The 17,601-nt window shown below is 43.3% G+C and overlaps 2 protein-coding genes across 5 annotated transcripts in view; both read left to right on the forward strand.

Annotated features, from left to right (window-relative positions):
• Window positions 1-10: 10 nt before the first annotated feature.
• smn1 (survival of motor neuron 1, telomeric) lies at window positions 11-3,660 on the forward strand. Its single transcript, XM_014172446.2, has 9 exons — window positions 11-159; window positions 1,062-1,133; window positions 1,387-1,506; window positions 1,612-1,803; window positions 1,982-2,155; window positions 2,465-2,539; window positions 2,856-2,963; window positions 3,218-3,300; window positions 3,512-3,660. Exons 1-8 carry the CDS (start codon window positions 112-114, stop codon window positions 3,272-3,274), a joined length of 846 nt encoding a protein of 281 aa, XP_014027921.1. The 5' UTR covers window positions 11-111; the 3' UTR covers window positions 3,275-3,300; window positions 3,512-3,660.
• A 6,791-nt stretch (window positions 3,661-10,451) lies between these two features.
• Window positions 10,452-17,601, forward strand: part of rtkna (rhotekin a) — a 119,302-nt gene continuing 112,152 nt past the window's right edge. Inside the window, exon 1 of one of the 4 annotated variants that reach the window (XM_014172451.2) lies at window positions 10,452-11,056. In XM_014172451.2, coding sequence (XP_014027926.2) covers window positions 10,949-11,056 — 108 coding nt within the window. In that variant the 5' untranslated portion in view covers window positions 10,452-10,948. The remainder of the gene's footprint in view (window positions 11,057-17,601) is intronic. The other 3 variants (XM_014172448.2, XM_014172447.2, XM_014172450.2) reach the window with 3 other exon arrangements.

Genomic DNA, 17,601 nt, shown 5'->3' on the forward strand with positions numbered 1-17,601 from the left:
GTCGCCGTTTTTATACGTCATTTTTACTTAGAAACGTCAGCCAGCGACGCACGTTGCTTCAGTAGCTAGGGACTATCAAAGCTGTGAGAGCAGCCATATTTCTGCGTATTCATGGCACATGGGTGTAAAGATGTGCTTTTTGCTCGTGGAGCTGCACAAGTAAGTTATCATTTATGTAGCTACTCAGTCAGTACATAGCTAGCTAAGTGTGTAGATTGGTTTGCTAGTTGTTTGCTGATTGGATAGATACCAACTAGCTAACATTAGCTAGTTAATAGCTAACTATTGGGTCTAAATCTGGCACCAAAGCAGTGTTGGGGAGTATTGAACTAGCTACATGTAGTTAAACTTGTAATTTAACTACGTTTTGCAGTAACTTGGTGGTAGTTTAACTAAATTCAAATCTTGGAACAGTAGTGTAATTACTTTTTTGATATAATGTTTCACACATTAGTTTAGTTTGGATGTAGTGAACTACTACTTCAAATTAACATTAGTTAGCTAAGTAAACACCTTTTTTTTAATGGGAGCTTTATTCTAGCTTAACCTCCCATTTTAAGAAATTGGTATCTTGATACTTCCTTCACCATGGAATGGTAGTTTAGTCCGCTGGAATCTTGGTAAACTATATTTTCAGAGTATTCTCCACAACACTGCACCAGAGTTTCAGGGAAGGGTCAGTTATCATAATCATTGATGTTAGTGGTAACAAGGCAGTTTGTCAGCAGATATGCCAGCATCAGTCACTCAAGTCTGATGGCCCATTCCCAAAACAGTTTCAATTAGATATCTGGTTAGCGGGGATCTAGGAAAGTGACTGACATTAGATTAAAAATGATCAGCTGGCCATGTTGTATGACTAGATGCTAGTTAGCCTGGCCAGCTGGTTATCTAACTGACCCGTTTATTATGTAGGAATATAGAGCAGTGCCAGTGCATCACAACTGGCTAGATGGAATCTGGCTTTATCTGTCTTGCTAGTAGCTAAATAGAAAGCATTTGCTAAGTAAAAGTCACTCAGATGGTTGATTGCTCTTAAACTCATTTTCTTATTTTCCCAGAGTGACGATTCTGACATTTGGGATGACACTGCACTGATAAAGGCCTACGACAAAGCAGTTGCATCATTTAAGGTGCCTTTACAGTGTTATAACTTTGTTTGCCACCTCATTGACAGTATTCTGCAAATAAAGCATGTCTTATTTTCCTCTTTGTTAGAATGGTTTTGATACTTCGGTTGAGAACCATGCATGTACAGCTACAGTGTGTCGTTGTAGACATGTCTCCTAAAGCAGCAACTCAGAAAAGTGTCCTTGAAAATGTAATATTATCCCTCTGTCATGCTCACATTTTGATTCTTTTTTAACTATTGATCCTGACTGTCAGACTGCCCTGAAAGGTGAGGAGGACACACAAAGCTCAGAGAGAGACAACCCTGGAAAGAAACGAAAAAACAACAGAAACAACCGCAGCAGAAAGAGAAGCAATGCTCCTCTGGATAAAGAGGTAGGTGGTACGTTATAAGAACACAACAACCCATTAAAAATGATCTGTTAACTCTTCCTTTAATGGGTCTAGTCTAACAGTTATACAACATGTGTTGTGTTGCAGTGGCGAGTCGGAGACCCCTGCTGTGCCTACTGGTCTAAAGATGGCAAATTGTACTCTGCCACGATCTCATCCATAGATGAGCAGAGGGGCACCTGTATAGTTGTGTTCACACACTATGGGAACGAGGAGGAGCAGAACCTCCGAGACCTTCTGATAGAGAGCTCAGAGGTAGATGAGGAAGCCCCCAGTAAGGTACGTTTAGGCTGTTTGTGAGGATGATCGCTGCATTCACCATACTGTTTTACTGCACGTGAACTAGATCAGGCTGGTTCCACCAGACTAGTGGACCACCATTTATGTATTCAGCCCCTTGAACACATCTGACTGGGAACATTTTGTCAGTGTTCTTGTGTCTCTTTCTGTAATGCAGGTTAAAGAAGCAGAGTCTTCTACAGAGGAGAGCGACAGGTCGTCCACCCCACACCCTCACAGTCATGTGCCACGCTCTAAACCCAAATTCAAATCCCCCAAAGGATCTCCCATGTTGGGTCCAAGCTTTCCTGGCTTTCCCCCAGGTCCCCCTCCAATGCCTGGCTTCAGAATGGTAAGCAGATCCTAATTGTAGTTTGTCAGTCACTATTCGTCCATGCATTTTTATTTTTTTGTTATGTGGTTGTCTTACCCAGACACCAGTTGAATGCTAAATGATTGAAATGTAAATGTAACAATGCATTACTCCAAGGAAATAAAAGACCTAACAAATGATGGAATTTAGGTGAACTTTGTTTTCATTTGGAAGTTGCTAAAGATGCCGATCTGGGGAATTTAAATATAAAACCCCTGTAAGTGGTAATGGAGTGAATCCTTTGACAATGGAGTGTGCTGCACATTGAAGTTGTTGGTCTGTCTACAGGGAGACTCAAGGCGACCTGGGGCCTCCAGGCCTGCCCCTCCAGGATGGCCTCCTATGATGCCCTGTGGGCCACCGGTAAGATGGAGTGCAGAAATATTTTCTCTGGTGCAGAGCTGTGTTGCCGTGGTAATAGTCCACGGCATGAGTCACAACTCTTCACCGGAGACAAGTGTTCAATCCCTGCTTCCACCTTTCCCACTGTTTCTCCACCTGCCTGTTTCCCACTCTGATCTTCCTTACTGTCTGAATAAAGAGTCAAACCCCCTCTCGACTGTTTAGTGTTGCTGATAGAGAACACACACGGAGCTTACTGAGCAGTGTTTTGTTAGTACATTTATCTCTGCAACGTTACGATAGATTCCCTCGTCTGAAGGCGTTTTGTCTCTGTCAGATGATCCCGCCCCCTCCCCCCATGAGTCCAGACGGAGAGGATGATGGGGCTTTGGGCAGTATGCTGCTCGCCTGGTACATGAGTGGTTACCACACTGGATACTACCTGGTACAGTTACATCCCCTTCGCATCCTGTCTTGCCCACTGCAGATAGGAATTGCTTTCATGTAATAAACCTATTTAATACACATTGTGGCTTCTATGTGTGTACATTAGGTTGCATTCACGTTCCGACAAAATCTGGGACGTGATTGGATCACGTGTGATGATTGATCGGACATTAATTTTGAATTCAATACCAGGAGTAAACGGGTTCTACAATGCAAAAGGAACTGTTTTAATACTTTATTTGTCTCTTACAGGGTTTGAAACAAGGCCGCAAAGAAGCTGCGTCTGGAAGGAAGACTCACCACAAGTGAGAAAGGGGACTTCTGTCCTTACCATGGTAAATACAGTCATTTGCTGTGCTTAGTCATGTACTAAACTGATTTACTACCTGCTAGGAATGAATTCCATTGAATTCTTCCTTGACTGACTTATATGAGCCTCAGATGTTTAGATACTACAGAATAAATTCTTCCTCTATAATTGTTGCCATTTTTAACAAACCGTCAACGTACATCTTTAAAACATTTGTTCTCTGCTGTGTGTCCTAGGTGTGTGTCTCCATCCCAGATGAAGAGGACAGAAGTGTTGTCAATTAAATGTAACGTGTGAATGCATTTCTGTTTGAAAACTACGAAAAACTTGAGACATGTTTTGTATTCTTTGTAAATAAAACAAATAAAGGCTGTTTTGGCTCACATTTTAATGTTACCTTTAATCTGTTTGATACATGTGAATATTCAACTAGTTTAGGTCATAAATACATAAGGAAAACTAAGATGGTTATGTTTATATGGGTGTTGATAAGGTGCTTGCAAGATGCTCCTTACAATGCACATTAGATATCGTAACAGTTCTTCCCCAGTAGATGGCAGGCTATTCCTGTACACACATTCAAGTACAGTGAAATGACTTGATGGATGTTATAGTACTTGTTTAAAAGTTTCTACTTTCTACACCATATTCAATCATGTCAATTGATCAACTAAAGGTCAAATTATGAGCGTTTTGAAAGACATTTTCAATGGTGGCCAACAAAATCTCATAAAATACCAAGCATAATCTGTAATAATACACTCCTGTTATCTATCTCTGTGCAGCACAACTATTCTATCTGCTCCCTGATGAGACCCTTCCGAAGCTAGGATGTATTCACTAGGAAGCAGACAGGATGAAATGGGGAGGGACCTACCTGAATTTGCCCAATAAAAGCAGTTTTCATTGCAACACTGCACTAATGAATACACCTCTGGTTTATCAATGCCAAAATAGTATTACCAAGACCTTGAGCTGGAGGGAGGCCAACTTAGTCCCTCTGCCCTTAGCCATATACCACAAACCCTGAGGTGCCTTATTGCTATTATAAACTGGTTACCGACGTAATTAGAGCAGTAAAAATAAGTTTTGTCATACCCATGGTATATGGTCTAATATACCATGGCTGTCACCCAATCAGCATTCAGGGCTCGAACCACCCAGTTTATAATTGTAATCTAACTGTACAGTGTGTCCTCTGCTGAGACTGAACACATACATATTTCTGTTTTTCTTTATCCTCTTTAACCCTTGATACCCACAAGTCCTTTCACATCAATAAAGGGTCATTACTTATCTACAGTAGTTATATAAACTGGGTGGTTTGAGCCTGAATGCTGATTGGCTGACAGCTGTGGTATATCTGACCGTATACCACAGGTATGACAAAACATGTGTTTTTACTGTTCTAATTACGTTGGTAACCAGTTTAAAATACCAATAAGGCACCTCGGGGTTTGTGGTATATGGCCAATATACCACGGCTAAGTGCTGTGTCCAGCCACTCTGCATTGTGTTGTGCTTAAGAACGGCCCTTAGCCATGGTATATTGGCCATATACCACACCCCCTTATGCCTTCTTGCTTAAATATCCCAAAAGGACTAATCCACAATCCAATTTAATGGTTGGAGTCAAATTATAAAGAAGGGCATGTACAACATACACGTGCAGTATATAGTATAAAAAAGCCATATGTAATTATAGTGAGCAGAGTGTGATACTGGCTGTAATATTCCCCCTCTGTTTGGGGGCCGTATGGGAGCACTGCCATACCAGTGGTTTCTGCTCACTCCCCTGTGGGTGTCTGTCTCTGTCTCTCCTTCCTCTCCGGTGTGGGTGCATGCGTGAGAGAGACAGAGAAATGATTCTGTGTTTGCGATGACAGAGGACTATTTTACACTATGCCATCATGTCCCAGCTGTTCTCCAGGCATTGCTCTCGCAGCTATGAGATGGTCTCTTTGTATGTGTTCTGTCACTGACATTTTGCACCCGTTGTGCCACTGTTTGCTACTGTGTTTGACTCTCAGCAGTATTTGCTGTTTATGTTGTTTGTAGTGTTTATGCGGGCGCAATGCATGTATGTGATAGAAAGAGAGGAGGAGGCAGTTGCTCTGAGAATTTCCTCTTTGGCCCATCAGAGAACAGAGGAATCACAAAGTCAGACAATCTGGGGTGGAACAATGATGACTTGGCGGGGAATCTCCGAGCTAGGGTTGGACCATGCCTTGCCTCCAAGTTCTAGGCCCAGAGTCAGGCATAGCAGAGCCGTCCCCAAGGGGTCTACCCCAGCAAGGAGTTCAAAGAGGGTCTACCCCAGCAAGGAGTTCAAAGAGGGTCAGCCCAAGCAAGGAGTTCAAAGAGGGTCAGCCCCAGCAAGGAGTTCAAAGAGGGTCAGCCCAAGCAAGGAGTTCAAAGAGGGTCTACCCCAGCAAGGAGTTCAAAGAGGGTCAGCCCCAGCAAGGAGTTCAAAGAGGGTCAGCCCCAGCAAGGAGTTCAAAGAGGGTCAGCCCCAGCAAGGAGTTCAAAGAGGGTCAGCCCCAGCAAGGAGTTCAAAGAGGGCCTACCCCAGCAAGGAGTTCAAAGAGGGTCTACCCCAGCAAGGAGTTCAAAGAGGGTCAGCCCCAGCAAGGAGTTCAAAGAGGGTCAGCCCAAGCAAGGAGTTCAAAGAGGGTCTACCCCAGCAAGGAGTTCAAAGAGGGTCTGCCCCAGCAAGGAGTTCAAAGAGGGTCTACCCCAGCAAGGAGTTCAAAGAGGGTCTACCCCAGCAAGGAGTTCAAAGAGGGTCTACCCCAGCAAGGAGTTCAAAGAGGGTCAGCCCCAGCAAGGAGTTCAAAGAGGGTCAGCCCCAGCAAGGAGTTCAAAGAGGGTCAGCCCCAGCAAGGAGTTCAAAGAGGGTCTACCCCAGCAAGGAGTTCAAAGAGGGTCAGCCCCAGCAAGGAGTTCAAAGAGGGTCAGCCCCAGCAAGGAGTTCAAAGAGGGTCAGCCCCAGCAAGGAGTTTAAAGAGGGTCAGCCCCAGCAAGGAGTTTAAAGAGGGTCTGCCCCAGCAAGGAGTTTAAAGAGGGTCAGCCCCAGCTTAGGAGTTCAAAGAGGGTTAGCCCCGGATTGGGAGTTTAAAGAGGGTCAGTCAACTTGGGAGTTTAGAGGGTCAGCCCCAGCTTAGGAGTTCAAAGAGGGTTAGCCCCAGCTTGGGAGTTTAAAGAGGGTCAGTCTAAGCTTGGGAGTTTAAAGAGGGTTAGCCCCGGATTGGGAGTTTAAAGAGGGTCAGTCTAAGCTTGGGAGTTTAAAGAGGGGCAGCTTGGGAACGCATCGGCCCCTCTATGATTTTCTCTCCCTTCCGACCACAGAGGCATGTGACATGTAAACATAATTTGTTTCACATAGAAACTCTGAAATGGATATATCCAAGTGAAGCCACAGTGAAGCCACGGTGCACATGTGTTCCAATGCCTATGGCTATTAGCTAAACCTCTATTCCAAACAAGCTGCTCTGAAATGACAGACTGGAGGGTAAGAGTTACACCAACTCCATGACACACTATATTCATCCTCATTAGAAGACACAGACACTCATGCAAAATCTAGACAAACAATTTATGACACAGACAGTGAGAGACAACCTTGTATCGTGCAAAAACTAGACACAAAGTTATGGAACATTTTGTTGTGTGGCTAACATGCCTCTCCTTCATTTAGTTTACCCCGCATAAAATATTTGGACAGAAAAACAGACCTATATAATATGTGACAAAAGACAAAAATCCCTTCTGAAGTGACAAATACAGCATGTATTTAACATAGGCCTAATTTATCTTCTATAAGTGGCAGGCAGACAGACAGACAAGTCTTCGGTTAACAAGACTATTTACAGTTAAGACAATCCGTTTAGCGATTTAACAGAGAGAAGACGCTAAACCATGTGCTCATAAAGGCATCAGATGTATAACACATTTACAGTATGAAATATTGTGCTTGTGTATTGTTAAAAAATAAAACCAGGGCTCATATCTTTTTTGTTTCTATTTTTGTTGGTGTATTTTGTATTTATTATGGATCCCCATTAGTTCCTGCCAAGGCAACAGCTACTCTTCCTGGAGTCCGGCAAAGTTAAGGCAGTTATACCATTTTTAAAACATTGCAATATATTCATTACAGAATTCACAACACGCTAAGTGTGTGCCTTCAGGCCCCTACTCCACTACCACATATCTACAATGCAAAATCAATGTGTACGTGTGTGTATAGTGCGTATGTTATCATGTGTGCAGTGGGGGTTCTAGCTTGTATGGCTCCCTGGGCGAACCCCCCCAAATCACCATTCTGCACTGTCATTTTTGTTCAAACATTTGGAAGTCACAAATAAATAATAACATTTAAAACTATATAAATATACAAATATATACAAAAATAAGACTCATAAATATCAAAAAGAAGTAACAAAGACAAATAACTATGAAAAACAATTATGTTGATTTGGCGCTCGAGCGTCAATGCATTACCCATCCCCCAACACTGTCAACCAAGAGTCAAGACTACATTACCCATCCCCCAACACTGTCAACCAAGAGTCAAGACTACATTACCCATCCCCCAACACTGTCAACCAAGAGTCAAGACTACATTACCCATCCCCCAACACTGTCAACCAAGAGTCAAGACTACATTACCCATCCCCCAACACTGTCAACCAAGAGTCAAGACTACATTACCCATCCCCCAACACTGTCAACCAAGAGTCAAGACTAAACCAATTCACCTTGGTGGTTTACATTATTCTTAACGATTTTACACAAACCAGAAAAAAAAGCAAAACTATATATTAACAGTATTATGAATGAATTGTGGTTTATTTGGTAGCATTTCGTAGTGTGACTGATTTTACTAATTGCATTAGTACTGTACAAAGTTAGAGGTGCGCTATTTGATAGATTCCCCCGCTCCCCCTACCTCGGGCTTCCAGTGGGGAGACCTGAGGTCAACCTATCTCCGCCCCCCTCCCCGTCTTGTACTTCTAAGTGGGAGACCTTCCCAGGCAGTAGCCTGCCTAGCTCACAAACTAGAATCAGGGCACCCACTCCAACAAGGTTAATTGACCCACAGTCCCACACGGTGACATGATATCATTGACGTGATGTGCAAATGAGCAATAGAAAACCGATCGCGCAAATGTCACCATTCCGACATTTTTGGTGCGGACGCCTGTGCCGCCCCTGGCAAGATGCCGCCCTGGGTGGCTGCCCATGTCGCCTATACCTAAATCCGCCACTGCATGTGTGTGTATACATGTATCTGTGCCTATGTTTGTGTTGCTTCACAGTCCCTGCTGTTCCAGAAGGTGTATTTTTACCTGCTTTTTAAATCTGATTCTACTGCTTGCATCAGTTACCTGATGTGGAATAGAGTTCCATGTAGTCATGGCTCTATGTAGTACTGCTTCTCATAGTCTGTTCTGGACTTGGGGACTGTGAAGAGACCTCTGGTGGCATGTCTTGTGGGTTATGCATGGGTGTCCGAGCTGTGTGCTAGTAGTTTAAACAGACAGCTCGGTACATTCAGCTTATCAACACCTCTTACAAAAACATGTAATGATGAAGTCAATCTCTCTTCCACTTTGAGCCACGAGAGATTGACACGCATGTCATTAATGTTAGCTCTCTGTGTACTTTTAAGGGCCTGCCGTGCTGCCCTGTTCTGAGCCAACTGCAATTTTCCCAAGTCCCTCTTCGTGGCACCTGACCACACTACTGAACAGTAGTCTAGGTGCGACAAAACCAGGGCCTGTAGGACCTGCCTTGTTGATAGTGTTGTGATGATGGCCCTTCAGGCATATGGCGTGCCTAGTTCAGAGGGCTGGTCAGGACACTGCAGGCAGTTTGCGTCCGAGAGGGCAGCCAGGTCTGACATTTACAGCTTTGGCAAGACTAAACTGCCCCTCCCCCCTTTCAAATGAAAATTGAGGCACACAGCCATCTTCACATTCTATTACACATTAGAAACTTTAAACCCTCATGGCTGAAAACTCAATTTAGTAAAATTAACTGATTCTCTGGATTGAGACCATTAGAAGAATGAGGACCGAGTAGCTAATACCAGCAATAAGTCTTCAGCAAGACCTATCCTAGACAGACAACCTTTGACCTTTCAGATTCCAGTCTCAGCAGGCCTAGTACAGTCCATATGATTTGGTGCAGGGAGGGTTTCTGATACACATTCCTTAATCTTTATGGGCCATTACAGGTGGTTGTAAATTAAACATAGCGCCTTGCCCACCAGCCCCCTGTGGCCTCTCAACCATGGAACCCAGGCTGGTGCCCCTACAGTCATGATCTCTGTCACCCCTACCTACCTTACCCACGCAGAGGAATTATTTGGATGCTCCATTAGTTTAGGTATAAAACTTTATATGTCATATTCACTCTCTTCAAGAGCCATCCATTATCTTTTTCAATTATAGTTGATACCCAAAACACACATCCTGCATCCTCATGCTTTCCTGTCTGTCTATATATGATATGAGCAACACAGTAGAGTCCAGGGCTCTCTAACCCTGTTCCTGGAGATCTACCGTCCTGTAGGTTTTCGCTCCAACCCTGTTCCTGGAGATCTACCGTCCTGTAGGTTTTCGCTTCAACCCTGTTCCTGGAGAGCTACCGTCCTGTAGGTTTTCGCTCCAACCCTGTTCCTGGAGAGCTACCGTCCTGTAGGATTTTGCCCCAACCCTGTTCCTGGAGAGCTACCATCCTGTAGCTTTTTGCCCCAAACCTGTTTCTAGAGAGCTACCTTCCTGTAGGTTTTCGCTCCAATCCTAATCTATCGGCACCTGATTCTAATAATTAGCTGGTTGATAAATTGAATCGGGGTTGGAGCAAAAACCTACAGGAGGGTAGCTCTCCAGGAACAGGATTGGAGAACCCTGTGTAGACACACCTATCCAGACAGAAACCTATTTGCCCCATCTGGTCCATGACACCTACCTGAATGTACCCCCCTCATCTTACTTGTCTTCTCTTTTGCCTATGAATAATCTGTTACCAGAATCAGTAGCAGCACCAACAGTAGACTGATGTCATTTTTCTACAGTAGCTAGGCTGTACAGTCAGTAGGCAGGCAGGTTGTCCCCATTCACTGTGCCCTAGCAATGCCGAGTGGAGGTGATCTGCTTTGTCATTTAACCAGAAGAAACAGGCCTCTGTCGTTCCTCGGGTGTTAGTTCAGTTGCAGTCCCTCCCTCCAACCGTACCGTGCCCGGCTCTACACAATCATAGCCTACCAACCAACCAACCAACCAGCCAGCAGCAGTACAAAGCCAAATCACTGCCTACACACAGCGCTAAGCAAGACACCGCCCGTACAGGTCTGAACTGGGATAGTGGAAAAGTTACGTCGCGCACCACAGGGGTGTCACACAATAGTGGGCACACCGGGGAATTTATAGCAGTCTAGGAAAGATGCTGGAACGGAAGGAGTCTGTAAACGTTAATATATGAATAGTTTGTTCTTCGCGGTTGAGAAATAATTGTAAGAGTGAGTTGACGTAATTGTGTCCTTTCGATAAATGTTGCAGTAGCTGCGCACCTGGATAAGCTACTTTGAAAAGGATCTTGACACTAGCGCTCTACCAATACGACGTTTCAAACAGCAAGGTCATTTTGATTAGCACCAGAAGTTTGCAATGTTTTGCCGAAATCAAACAAGAGCCACGATTGCCCGGTGTTCAGCCCTTGAAATGGAGATACGGCGAGGAAAATTCAGACGAAGTGTTTTCTTGGACACTTTACAGGTAATTGTGGTTCTTCTTTATTACCACCACGATGTCCTTCTCAGTATGTGGTTTTCGAGGACAAGCGTGTGGGGTTGTGTTTACTTTCACAGGTCGTTCCGCCATGTATCAAAGCGCAATGATTTCACCCAGTGGCGTAGCGCAGTTTCGCGGTGCCCCGCAAGCATTTATTTCTTCTATGGGGCACAGAATTTTTTTTCTCAGTTTTATAGCTAATCTCGTGCTATTTTACACATTTTGTCATGAGCCTAAGTTCAAATTGTGCTGTTTTAGAGCTCAGGGATTCTTTAAAAATGGGACAATCTCAAATTTGTTCCCACAAATATTAATTTTGTCCTAACAATAACAACATTTGAAATATGTGTGTGTATATGAGCGTAAAAGTGATAATTTGAAAAAGTTTCTATACGCTAGATTTTGAATTGTTTGGGAACTTCAGTTGTGAATGATACAAACCTTAGAAATCAAAAGATATATGGACTGCATGCTGGACTATAGGCTATTGATGATTTGAGAAATACCTGTCATCAGGACAGGTAGCCTACTATGGTTTTATGGTGGAGCTGTGCTTAATATGAGCAGCTGAGAAATAAATATAACAACACTTATTTCACTCCAGGCATCATCCACTGTTTGAGGAGCATGATCTCACTAAGCGACAGGTAATATTCTGGCCAAACTCTGTATGCCATGGGCTCTCCAACCCTTTTCCTGCAGCTACCATGTACATAATTTGGGAAACCAAGTGAAATATGTTCGGGAACATTGATAGTAACATGTTTTCTCAACAAAACATATTTCACTAAACTGCTGACAGCCCCTCTGCCGCTGTAAAAATGAATAAAGGAAAGAGGAGGAGATGGAAACGCACGGTGTTGAGATATTCTGTATCACTAAAGGTAATGTGTCACTCAATTCATTATGAACATATAAAAACATGCTCTCTTACTAGGTTATTCAAACTCATACAGATTAAATATAATTGTAGGCTAACTCTGTAAACCGCCCTGCACAATCATGAACCAACAGCATTGCCTAGGGCTATACTTTCTCTCCCAGACAAATTGTGGAGCATAGCACAAGGTAACCAGTCCATTCAGTATGAATAATAATGCAGACCACACTCAAAGGTGGTTACTGGAATTTGTTTCATTTTGGAGTATAGGCTAGACCAATCATGTACCAAATATATCTTCAATCAGTTTTGTTTTATGTTTTTCTGCCAATGCTTAATATGCGGTAGACTATGTATTGTATAATGACACAATCATAATTTTAATTCAGGTTTTTTTTTGGGGGGGGGCTTGGGCTCATAAGCCTATGCATATGCATAAGCTCTAATATGCAAACGGGGGTTTTGAATTAATCATCACTTCGTTGTGTTAGGCTTTGAAACAACATCCACAACAACCTTGTTTTACACTCAATTTCAACCTGTTGTTGAACTTTCTTCAAATTGATCATCACAGTGAGGTGAGTTTTAAAAGCATGATGTTGTTTTGATAAGTGTTTGATGTGATTTCCTATTGCATTTGCGTTGAAGTCAGTGGTTAGAGGGACAATAGATCCCTGAGTACCAGGCCATTAGCGACCTGATAGCAAGTTAGCAAGTTTGGTAGAACCAACGTATGTCCAGAGTGCATGAAAGTAGATTACTGTGACTCAACGGTCACGTCGAATTTTACTGTGGTCATGACACACGCATACACATGGTAACACATGGTAATACATGGTAACACATGCACTCTATACACATGTACACATGGATTTTGTATTGTAGAGTAGTGGCCTGAGGGAACACATTTCATGTGTTGTGAAAAGTGTTATGAAATGTAATATGTCGTTTTTTTTGAGTGCATTTGGAAAGTATTCAGACCCCTTCACTTTTTGCACATTTTGTTACGTTACAGCCTTATTTTAAAATGTATTAAATCGTTTTTTCCCCCTCATCAATCTACATACAATACCCCATAATGACAAAGTAAAAACAGGTTTTTAGACATTTTTGCAAATGTATTAAAAATATTAAACTGAAATATAACATTTACATAAGTATTCAGACCCTTTGCTCAGTACTTTGTTGAATCACCTTTGGTTACAGCCTCGAGTCTTCTTGGTTATGAAGCTACAAGCTTGGCACACCTGTATTTGGGGAGTTCCTCCCATTCTTCTCTGCAGATCCTCTCAAGCTCTGTCAGGTTGGATGGGGAGCGTCACTGCACAGCTATTTTCAGGTCTCTCCAGAGATGTTCGATCTGGTTCAAGTCCGGGCTCTGGCTGGGCCACTCAAGGACATTCAGAGACTTGTCCTGAAGCCACTTTAGACGTGACGCTTGGAATTCAGGTCAAAGAGTTCAATCTTGGTTTTATCAGACCAGATAATCTTTTCTCATGGTCTGAGAGTCCTTTAGGTGCCTTTTTGGCAAACTCCAAGCAGACTGTCATGTGCCTTTTACTGAGGAGTGGCTTCCGTCTGGCCACTCTACCATATAGGCCTGATTGGGGAAGTGCTGCAGAGATGGTTGTCCTTCTGGAAGGTTCTCCTATCTCCACAGAGAAACTCTGGAGCTCTGTCAGTGACCATTGGGTTCTTGATCACCTCCCTGACCAAGGCCCTTCTCCCCTGATTGCTCAGTATGGACAGGCGGCCAGCTGTAGGAAGAGTCTTGGTGGTTCCAAACTTCTTCCATTTAAGAATGATGGAGGCCACTGTGTTCTTGGGGACCTTCAATGCTGCAGAAATGTGTTGGTACCCTTCCCCAGATCTGTGCCACAGCACAATCCTGTCGTCTCGGAGCTCAACGGACGATTCCTTCTACCTCATGACTTGGTTTTCGCTCTGACATGCACTGTCAACTGTGAGACCTTATATAGACAGGTGTGTGTGCCTTTCTAAATCATGTCCAATCAATTAAATTTACCACGGGTGGACTCCAATCAAGTTGTAGAAACATCTCAAGGATGATCAATGGAAACAGGATGCACCTGAGTTCAATTTCGAGTCTCATAGCAAAGGGTATGAATACTTCTGTAAATATATATTTTTTTATACATTTGCTAAAATTTCGCTTTGTCGTTATGGGGTGTTGTGTGTAGATTCAGGGGGATTTTTTTTTAATCCATTTTAGAAAAAGTCTGTAACGTAACAAAATGTTGAAAACGTGAAGGGGTCTGAATACTTTCCGAATGCACTGTAACTGTCTTAATGTTGCTGTACCCCAGGAAGAGTTAATGGGGTTCCTTAATAAATACAAGAGAATGTGAATGTGAATGTAGCAGTGCAGACTGTGAATTCTAAAAGGATACTTTAGGGAATCTTAATTGTGCCATAGTGCAGGGAATTCTTCTCTCTGTCTCTCTCGCTGTGCTGTGTTTTTTTAGAATTCATGTCACAGGAAACCTAATAAATGGCTAGAGAGGCGCACTCCATTATTGTATTGATTCGCTACTTGCCCTGGTTCCCTGACTGAAGGCTTCTATCCCCTCTTATTTAACCTCCGTAGATCAGATAACATTCTCTCTAGCAAGAAACTATTTCATGTTTCCAGTTTTAATGTCACATGCAGTACAGTAAAATGACTTTCTTGCAAAACCCAACAATGCAATAACAATGTAATACAAGAAAAAGAAAACACAAAAATAAGTCATATGAAGACCATAATAAGTAAGTTAGCATACAATATACAGGGTCAGTTCCAATACCATATTTACAATGTACAGGGATACTGATCCAGGTAGATATGAATAGTAAGGTTACTAGGCAACAGGATGTAAGATTAACAGCGGAGCAGCAGCTTGTATGTGAGTGGGTGTAGAGTCAGTATAAATGGATTTGCATGTTATGTGTGAGTGATCAGAAGATGGAGTGAGTGAGTGTGTGTGTGTCTAGGGCCCTGTGAGTGTGCATAGAGACAAAAATAAAAGGTCAATGAGGATACAAGGTTAACTCAGTCTGTGTAGCTATTTTGTGAACTTTTTATCAGTGTTATTCTTGGGGATAGAAGCTGTTCAGGAGCCTGTTGGTGTCAGACTTGATGCACCGGTACTGCTTGCCGTGCGGAAGCAGAGAGAACAGTCTATGGCTTGGGTGGTTGGAGTCTTTAATGATTTTCCGGGCCTGATATAGATGTCCTGGATGGCAGGGAGCTCGGCGCCAGTGATATACTGGGCTGTCTGCACCACCCTCTGTAGCGCCATGCACTCGAGGGCGGTGCTATTGCCGTACCAGGCAGTGATGCAGCCAGTCAAAATGCTGTTGCGCCTTCTTTGCGACTGTGTGTGTGTGTGTGTGTGTGTGTGTGTTTGTTTGGACCATTTTAAGTCTTTAGTGATTTGGACACCGAGGAACTTGAAGCTGTCGACCTGCTCCACTGCGGCCCGTCGATGTGAATGGGGGCGTGCTCGGCCCCCCGTTTCCTGTAGTCCACAATCAGCTCCTTGGTCTTGCTGATGTTGAGGGAGAGGCTGTTGTTCTGGCACCACACTGCCAGGTCACTAACCACCTCCTTGTAGGCTGACTCATCGTCACCGGTGATCAGGCCCACCATCCTTATGTCGTCAGCACACTTGATGATGGTGTTGGTGGCGTGCGTGGCCATGCAGTCGTGGGAGAACCGAGAGTACAGGAGGGGACTAAGCACACACCCCTGTGGGGCTCCTATGTTAAGGGGCAGCGTGGCGGAGGTGATGTTGCCTACCCTCACCACCTGGGGTCGGCCCGTCAGGAAGTCCAGGATCCAGTTGCAGAGGGAGGTGTTCAGACCCAGAGTCCTAAGCATGGTGACAAACTTGGAGTGGACAGTGGTGTTGAATGCTGTACTAGTTGATGAATGAATGTGTCTGTGCAGATGTGGTTGGACTGCTCGTGACCATCTGATTTTGGAGAGGCATCATGTAGGAAAGTTATTACTAGTGGGTTTAGTTTATTAGGATCCCCATTTGCTACTGCACCTGCAGCATCTACTCTTCCTGGAGTCCACATAAAATGCACAAATACATAACAAAGTACAGAACAGTTATAGACAAGAACAAGATATTACATTAAATTAGAGTATATATTGCAGATACCAATAAATGATGCCAAAAGCCAGCTATTACTGGCTAACAGAAACCCTGTCACTTGCTGTACTGTAGCTCTGCTGTACTGTACTGTAGCTGTACTGTAGCTCTGCTGTACTGTACTGTAGCTGTGCTGTACTGTACTGTAGCTCTGCTGTACTGTAGCTGTACTGTAGCTGTACTGTAGCTCTGCTGTATTGTGGCTGTGCTGTACTGTAGCTCTGCTGTACTGTAACTCTGCTGTATTGTAGCTCTGCTGTACTGTAGCTGTATTGTAGCTCTGCTGTACTGTAACTCTGCTGTATTGTAGCTCTGCTGTACTGTAACTGCTGTATTGTAGCTGTGCTGTACTGTAGCTCTGCTGTATTGTAGCGCTGCTGTATTGTAGCTGTAGCTCTGCTGTATTGTAGCTGTACTGTAGTTTTTGCTTGATAGGGACGTTCCACCCTGAATAAATCCTGCCCTATAGGCCCGTTTCTCTTCCAGTGTTGACGCATATTACTTATGGGCAGTTCTAGTGTTATGGATGAAACTGAAATAAAAAACAAAACACAACTTTTGATGTGTGTGTGTGTATATAGAATAGTATACCCCAAAATGTGGACTTCTAAATGTTGAATGTTACATTCGGAAAATACTAACTTTAGTTTTGCATACTTAGGTTGATTTCCAGTGGCATTGCTCATTTTGTTGATGAGGAAGATCTAAACTGTTTAGATTTTCACATTTTGTTTTTCAGTTTGTCATTTAGACTTTCCACCGACAACAACCAAACAATCTTTGCCTTCTCTCTCCATAATCCGCTTTCCATTCCTCATACAAGATTAATGTGGGTTTCAGCCATTGTGTTCCATGTTAATGATGTTAGATAATGTGGGTTTCAGCCATTGTGTTCCATGTTATTGATACCCTGGAATACCTGAGAGTTTCTCACAGCCAATTCCTTCCCTGTGGGACTGCAGTGCACCCATTAGATCTTAATGCTCTGACACAGCCAGTGGCATATCAATGAAGCAGGCCATGGTGTTGTGAAAGAACCCCTTTCACCCTGTGAAGCCCAATACAGGCTCTGTGTGGGGTTTCCGTTAGCCGGTAATAGCCGGCTTTTGGTCGTCTTAAATGTATAGAAAAGCCAATAAATAAAATTAGCACCTGCTAGTTATTGCATATCAGATCTCCCCTCTTTCTAAATTCCGCTCTCATGTGCGTGCGCTTTTTATGGTGTTTTCCCGCTAAATGCATTATGGAACAAACATTTGCACGTAGCCTACTGCCTTGTGCGCAAAAATAGTTTATCAACATTTTAAGATAAACGTTCTGATCTGTTGCATTAGACTCATTTGCTTTAAAAAATATATATTATGAAGCCTAGGCCTACTGGTTTTATGAATTTGGGATCTGTCATCCCACAACTTTCCCAGAGTCTGCTTGGAATAGGCTATTTCTTTCTCCACTAACTGACCAATAGAATAGGTCAACTTTTCTAC

Source organism: Salmo salar, chromosome ssa24, assembly GCF_905237065.1.
Source record: "Salmo salar chromosome ssa24, Ssal_v3.1, whole genome shotgun sequence".
Classification (NCBI taxonomy): domain Eukaryota; kingdom Metazoa; phylum Chordata; class Actinopteri; order Salmoniformes; family Salmonidae; genus Salmo; species Salmo salar.

Excerpts from the sequence above, each read along its gene's own strand:
- smn1 (XM_014172446.2), top strand. The coding sequence starts at position 112 with ATGGCACATGGGTGTAAAGATGTGCTTTTTGCTCGTGGAGCTGCACAA. Across the intron at positions 160-1,061 it reads TTGCTCGTGGAGCTGCACAA|AGTGACGATTCTGACATTTG; the intron begins GTAAGTTATCAT and ends TTATTTTCCCAG. Across the intron at positions 2,540-2,855 it reads TGATGCCCTGTGGGCCACCG|ATGATCCCGCCCCCTCCCCC; the intron begins GTAAGATGGAGT and ends TGTCTCTGTCAG.